We start from the raw sequence: 7,963 nt of genomic DNA on the forward strand, positions 1-7,963 counted from the left end.
TGGCTCGGAGGGAGATCGGAGCTCAGGTCAGTGTCTCTGTGGATCTGCGCCATGTGGAGCTCTCTGCTGTGCGTCGTGCTCCTGGCGGCCGGGGCCGCATCCTTCGACAAACTCTCCAACTCCAAGCGCTGCGCGGACCCCGAGTGCAGCTGTGAGTACACCTGGCGCACCTGGCGGTGGTGGTGGTGGGGGGGGCTATGCCTGGAGGGATTGCCGTGGTGATGCAGCGGAATACGTGCGGTAGCCCGCTGCATCTGGGGCTGTGAGTACACACATACCTGGGCATGCGTGTGCACTTGAGTTGGCGAGTATTCACACCTGGAGATGCGAGTACACGTGGGTAAGGTTAGTACACACACACACACCTGGGGATGTGAGGACTGACTTTTAGATATAGCCATAGTGAGTGCTGTGGTGAGTACTGTGGTTATAGGTATGTGGTTAGAGCTGCGGATGTAAGTACCATGATTATAGGGAGGTGGTTATAGCTGCGGATGTGAGTTCCGGGAGCACGCGGGATTTGTTAGAGCCCCGGTGTCAATCCGCTGGTGGATGAAACACCACCTACGCCGTATCATTCATGGGGGTGATTTGCGTCATACTTCACCACGCTGCTGGACCGTGCGGGTCGGAGACGCGGTGCCACGAGATCGGCTGTAGCGTTAATTGTGTCGTTGTGGTAATAGGTGGGAGTGTCGATTCACGCGGTGGTCGTGAACGTTGTGGATTTCAAGTTGATCAGAGGGAAATAGCTATGGGCGCCCCACGCGGCTTTGAGCAGTGGGGGGAGGCGGCGAGGGTACAGCTGGAGCGTCACGTGACTCGGGCCCCCCTAAGAGGGGGGCACCCCGACGCTTGGGGGTCTCGCTGATATGACCCCCACCACGTGCCTCCCGCAGACGCCATCTCCGTGGGCGAGGTGGTCACCGACCACGAGGCTTCGGACTGTCGCTTTCTGAACCTCAAGGCTCGCCAGGTGGTGTTCGTCTTCTCCAAGCTCAAGCCTGCGCAGCCCGGGGCCCCCGAGTACTGGGCCGGCAGCGTGAGTCCCCCCCTCCCCCCTTCCCCCTCGAGTGGGGGCCCGGATAGATTTCCTGCGACCACGGCGGACGACCGTATTCAGGGGGGTCTGTGGCCAGTGGTGGCGTTAGCCTATCGGGGGTGCCACGGACATGTATTGTTTTGCCACCCACCCACTCTGAATTTACAAAACTCATGGTAAATTGAAAGGTAAGATAAATATAGACACATAGAGATACGTGGTGCCATGAGAGAGGACATGCAGACTGACATATAGACGTGAATTGGCTTGTTCTGGTTGTTCGGAGTAGCATCTGAGAAGATATTTGATATACCCCAATTCCCCCCTTCCCCCTGAACTGCATGGGTCACTAAGCGTTTACTTTGTTTGTTTATGCCTAGCACCACTACTGCCCACACGCGAGTCAATCCCACGCGTGTCGCGTTCAGTAAACCATTCCAGTACCAATAATCAGGGCTTCATTTATCGCTATGGTTGTGACGATGCCACAGCCACAGCGAGAGGTGTAAACAATTGATGTGGTGTGCCGTGTGTGGAAGTATTTTATGGGTCGCCGACCCAGCTGACATAATTCCCCAATACGAAGGGTCGTCCATGGGGGGAGGGGCGTACGGGGCCTGGGGCAAACCACACCGTGTGGGCCCCCAGACGCATTCAAAATAAAACGGAACTATTACATCTGACACACTGATGTCGAATCGCGCCCCCCCCCAAAAGCACGGGGCCCGAGGCGGTCGCCGCGATTCGCCGTACCCTCGGAAGGGCTCTGTCGATATTCATGTCGTTGCACACGTCCGGACTGAAGAACCTCGTCTGCTCTGGTGTTGAGAGTCTCTGTCTCTCTTTAGAATGATATCAATATTCAGGAGACACATCTCTCCATATTCTTTGGTGACGCATGTCCCACGACATACATGCGCATGTTATCAATATCGCACGAGTCTGTTCCTTAAGGGCACCCCCGCTCGTTGTAATACGACAGTGACTTGTCCTATGGATTAGGACAAGTCACTGTCGTATTACAACTTGCTCTCGCCATAGCAATGTGGAATTTCCATTACTGAGAGCTGTAAAGAGGAGACGGACACCACACACTCTCGTTTGAGCGTAAATCCACTTTGACATGTTGACTGCGCCTCGATTGTGAACAATCATCATTCATATTCCATCCACTGCTGGATGAATGCCTCACCAAGCTGTTTCCATCTCTTACGGTCCATTAAACTTTAAAGCAGGGTCGCCGGTACGTTCGCATTGTAACTATTGTGTCGTCTGTGTAAGCGCCACTGAGATGAAGTTTTAGTGTGTTTTTCGGCAAGGTACACGCAAAGAAGTATAAAATCAGGGCTTCATTTCAGCCGGAGCAGTCCTGGCCTGCGCTCCATAAAATGGGAACGTTTCAGAGGAGACGATTTTAACCGTGAAACATTCCCATATCACAGGTTACAAGAGGTATTGTAATGTGGATACTAATGACCAATTAACCGTGTCTTTGAGATCCTGTACCGGGCAGGCGAGTAGGGCCCTCCCCTGCCCTCATCCGTGCGGGGGCCCTGCACCCCCCCTCTCTCTTTCCCGTGGCTGCCCCTCTAGGTGTACAATGACCAGTACGCGGACTACGCGGCGCCCCTCGGCTACTTTCCCAGCAAAGTGATCAACGAGACGCGGGTCTTCCACAAGATCCGTCACGAGTACTCCACCGACGTGCGTCTCCTCCCACACCGCCTACAACGCGCATGCCACGTGCACTTGGACAACCATCAACGCCACTTTGCAGGAGCACCATAACCACTCACGCACGCACGCACGCAGCATCCACTACCACCGCCAACACGACGAGACGGCCCACGATCCAGCGTCTCCTCTATTCGCGAACTGACCAGCGCCAACTCCATCACCACTGCCACCTTCTCCCTCCCTCTTGCAGGAAAACGACTTCGCCTGCGATGAGGCGTGAGCGGGGCCGCGGGAGTGGCCCCCTTCGCGGAGGGCGAGGACTCGAGCTGGATATGAAGCAGCGTTCTCCCGCGTGATCTCCCGCGTGCACACCGCAGTGTTTATACCGACAACACGTGTAGACCGTGCGCATGTAATCCCACGTGTTAGTAGTAGTGGTGACTCAATAAAGACGTCGAGAAATCCATCCTCCGCAATGCGTCCTCGTCTCGGGTTTAGCTCGCAAATGTTGCCACATTAATTCGTGCACGATCATTAATTAACTCTCACCTGGTCACAATAATCAACAATCGCCTATTTACGTTAACCCGTGCAAACTTAATTAACATGCACATGTGCTCGGTTATTTAGCACTCAACTGTGCTCGGTGAATTAACACTCAACCATGTTAGGTTAATGAATTAGTCCCCAACAGCCCGGGTAAAGTAACCCGAGTCGGATAAACCTCAACTGGTCCCCAATTCTAAATCTACTGTTTATATGCACGTCCAGGGATGGGGACTCATGAATGCCGCCGGCGATAGTCGCGATTGTGGACCACACGAGAATGGGGTTACCGGCAGCGCGTAACAACTACGCTACTGGAGGAAGAGGTGGCGATCATCATCATCCTCCTCTGTGCGTATCCCACAGAGGAGGAGCAGCGTGGGTTCAGGTACCACCCTGAGCCATGGTCAATCCACCGCTGTATGATGGCTTTTCTCGCTCCCGACGCCGCTGGCGCATGGGCCATGGCCCCATCCATCTCCTCGGTGCCGTGAGACTGCGATCAGAAGACGTGCGCCGGGGGAATGGAGTCTTGATAATAATAATAGCAAATAATCAAGTGACGCAAACGCAACGATCGTGAATATATTTAAATGCAATTCCTGTACAGTATATAAACTTTGAGCTGGCAGCCAAGAGATGGAAGGCCTCCGTGGGCACCTGAACGGAGGAGACGGAACGATGAAATCAACTCGCGTGCAGGCGCTAAGCGGACCATTAAGTAGAACGTAGGGATGGCGACGGCTTCAGGAGGCATTCATCCAGCAGTGGATTTAACATAGTTGACGATGATGATTTTGCATAACAGTACGGCACACGCAACAACAACAAAATAACTTCAGTACTTGTAGTCTTAACTGCATTCACATTTTTATTACAATCATATAACTAACGCCTTACATTGCATGCTAATACCTTACATGACGTAAAGAAACGCAATGCCAGCAACATACTCTGATTCACACTGCAGTTTCAGCAATACACCATGCAACATCGCCGTAGCACTGAGTCTGACGAGTTAAAAAAAAGTTCATTTATCTTCACCGCACGCTATACACGACACAACTGTAGCAGTCCATTTAAACACGGTACGTTGAATTGCCCCCGAAACGTAACCTAAGACGGCCGTGCGCTCGTGGCGAGCACGCGGCCTCGGCCACGGTGAGGCGGGGGCGGCTCTCGATCAGCGCGAGAAGAGAAACACCGCTGGGGGTGGGGGGGGCTCCTCTATCAGCGTCCGTCTTCAACAAGGCAGAGCTCGGTCCAATTAAAAGCGCTTCGTCCGACATCAGCCTCGTGTCCTCCAGCTGTCCGACGAGGAGGAGGGGAAGCGTCCGTCCACAGCCGTTTGTGCGCCGAGCGGCTCGAGGGACAGACATTGAGCGGACGCGTTTATGTCAACTTTGGTGGATACGGGGCAAGGGGAATTGAGCCAGTGTCACAACCACGCGGAGGAGATTCGTCAATGGAATATAGTGACACTTTAAAACTGATCATATTAACGTACGAAGTAACACGCAACCAAGCTCCACCTTCGTGGAGATCGCTTCTCAGGCCAAAAACTCCTCCTCCAACCACCACCACCAACAACCAAACACAAAACTACGGAGTTGGACGGCGCTTTCTCAGTGCAGCGCCGCACCTCTGGAACAACCTCCCCACTGCAATCCACAAACTCGGCTCCATCACCACCACCACATTCACAACTCAACAACAACACATCTCTTTACATTTGCATATAACGAACTCAAAACCACAACTTGCCTTTACAGTTATATTTTAAACAACTGTAGTGAGTATGTAAATATATATATATTTTCTCATTGTTTATCATTTCCAGTTTTATGTTGAGTATTAAGGTGATGGCGCTGTGAGTGGCAGATTTGTGTCCGAAAGCCACCACGTATGCAAACAAACATAACATTGACTTGACTTGATAGCACTGTTGGCCACATACGGTGCGAAATAAGTTCAACATACGTACGTACATATTCTAGAATCTAACCAAACATGCTCACTGAAGTTATCCCACTACGTTTCGTCGGCTCCTCAAGCGACACGTGCAGCGTGACAAAGTAAGCAGAAGCAGCTCTTGATTTTCGGTTCTCTCAAGGGAGACCCGAAGTCGCACCAAAATCAAGGCTGGCGTACACCAGCGCCTCCGTCTGCTCATCCGCGTCTCCGCTGCTGCCGTCGCCAGCGCTGGGAGTAGCGGACGGACCGCGCTGGTTGCCGGCTCCCTGCTCACCCCACAGCACAGGCACACGAAGCACTCGGATTTACCACCAATACCCGAGGGTTAGGAGCTTGATAATCATTGTTTTTTTACCCTTTAATCTGGCAACAAAACTGACACCTTCTTTAACAAGGAGTCATGTTTGCATAGACCACAATACCTGCAGTCATAGTGCAAACAAAAAACACAACTCTGATAATGTATGCACTGTCCTTGAAGTTGATTGGCCCACACCCGAGACCGCTTTCCTTAGAGCCTAGTCTCACATGGTGTTGGACCAGATGACGCCAAAAGGCGCATATCATATTTTGCTACTGGCAAATGAGGTTCCAATGGTTAGGAGCTTGTTAAAGCCATGGACTGGATTGATGCACTATACCAGCGGATACCAGGCATGACCGGTATGATGGACCCACTGATGCAGAGACTCGGTGGAACTGGGGGGCTGGAGCAGTGCTCACCGTCGGGCCCACGGTGCTGTAGAGGGTGGCCTCCCCGCACGTGGGCCCCGGCGGGGCCCGCTTGCGGTTCACTACGCTGTACAGCGTCCCGGCCTGAGTGTGCTCTGTGGAGAAAATCACCAAGCACGTCAAATGCACAGCCATAGCCTACAGCCTTCAGCCCCAAACCCTGAGGAGCGGCGCTTGTGTGCATGGTGTGTGCGCTGTGGGTGTTGCCTGTGCGGTGTGTGGATTTCGGTGACCGGGAAAACGTGCCCACGGTTGTGCATGAGGCCCCTCACCAGCCTGAGCGGCCATGCCCACCAGGCTGTACAAGCAGTCGGCGGTTGGGGCTGCGGGCCCCGCTGAGCCACCAGGGAGATGTATACGGGGGTGCGGCTGAGAGCAGGGGCCCTGTCACCAGGACACAGAGCGTAAAATATGGACACAAAATTCACATCATCATCTTATTGATCTCTCAGATTGGCACTATGTGGACTATGTGCAAGTCCTTATAATACAACTCTAAACCCATTTTTGCTCTACAGCTTCTCTAATTGTGGTTAAGACGCGATTTGAATCACACACTGTGGTGTAATTGCACATTGTGAAATGCTACATTCTACATCTTCCAGAAAGAAACACTGGTAGGGAGGGAAGACCAGCGTGCTCTCGTCCACGCCAAACGCAGATTCATCATTGAGCTGCCTATGAAGATGAAAACGTTGGCGAGGGACTGCGTGATTGTGGGGCAAGCAGACGGTGGTGCCCACTCACCGGGCCCAGTTCCCTCCGCACATTGCAGTAGAGTGGCTGCTGGGAGGAGGCTCTATCTCCTGCCGATCCGTCCGCCCTGGGCCGCCCCCCCATTGCTCCTCCATCGGGCCCCATGCGGTCTCCGAGTTGGAAGAGAGTGGCCGGTTCCGCCTCGTTCCACTTCATCACGGCGGCCAGCACTGGGGCGGCACGAGGCAGCGCGAGTGACATCAGAGAGGCTCCAGTGCCCCGTGGGCCACTCTCCCCACCCATGCCTCGCGGAGCTACTGCGAGACTAGACACACCGACACTATGGCCAGCGTGCACGTGTTGAGCATTGTTATTGAAGAGTAATCTAATGGATCCTATATCATTAGGGGAAGTCTCTAACGGTCATCACCATGGCAACAAGTGGCTTGGTGCAGAACAGTTCCACAATGTATCCTGGCAGCAACTGTGCGGGACAGAAGACATAGGTCAAAGGTCACGTTTAGCCAGTGTAGCGTATTGAGCACGCGACCCCGCTCACTGGCCTGCGCAAGGGCCTCATGGCCTGAGCCTGATGCACTCCACTTGAAGGCAGGGATCCTGAAGAGGCTTGCTAGCCGCCACTGGGGTAAAGGAGAGGGAGATCTTAACCAATCCCCAGGACCTGCGTCACCCTGCTCGTGTCTGATCCCCAGTGCCTGCGTGTGACGCCTGTATTAGAGAGCGGCCCCCATGGCCCCGCGGCACACTGCATGCCGAGGAGGTTCTCGGTTATCGTTTGCGAAACGGTGCTGGGAGCCGTGTGCTGCACAGCACCTCGTCCTCGCCAGCAGAGCGCAGAGAGCAGCAGCAGCAGGAGCGTGACCCCCACACCAGCGGCCACGTGCATGGCCCAGGATGCTGACACCAGTTCTGACACAAACCACATTTTCCGTGATTATTATTGCTGCTGTCGTTTTGTGTGCAATAGCCTTACAAGGTACGTAAATGAGCGAAAACCTGAGTGAAATTGTGAATGAGTGAAACGTCGAATGAGTGAAAAACTGAATCAGTACCTTGAATGTAAAACACGGCCTTAGTCTCGCCGACGACGTTTGCTGCCGCACAGGTCACATTCTTCTCCTGTGATTTCTTTATGACCACGGAGCTCCAGGTCAGGGTTTCCTTCCCATCCTGGGTCCATTCTGGTACGTCGCTCCCCCAAGCCCACCAAGTGATGGCGGCACTAGGATTGGCCTTCACCTCACAGAAGAGGCACACGTCCCCTTCACCCCCACA

At 53.6% G+C, this 7,963-nt stretch overlaps 1 protein-coding gene across 1 annotated transcript; it reads left to right on the forward strand.

Moving 5' to 3' along the window:
• On the forward strand, window positions 1-3,172 carry LOC144941873 (otoraplin-like). Its single transcript, XM_078868368.1, has 4 exons — window positions 1-151; window positions 900-1,042; window positions 2,636-2,746; window positions 2,970-3,172. Exons 1-4 carry the CDS (start codon window positions 52-54, stop codon window positions 2,997-2,999), a joined length of 384 nt encoding a protein of 127 aa, XP_078724494.1. The 5' UTR covers window positions 1-51; the 3' UTR covers window positions 3,000-3,172.
• The last annotated feature ends 4,791 nt before the right edge of the window (window positions 3,173-7,963 follow it).

The sequence above is a fragment of the Lampetra fluviatilis genome, chromosome 25 (genome assembly GCF_964198595.1).
Source record: "Lampetra fluviatilis chromosome 25, kcLamFluv1.1, whole genome shotgun sequence".
In the NCBI taxonomy this organism is placed as follows: Eukaryota; Metazoa; Chordata; class Hyperoartia; order Petromyzontiformes; family Petromyzontidae; genus Lampetra; species Lampetra fluviatilis.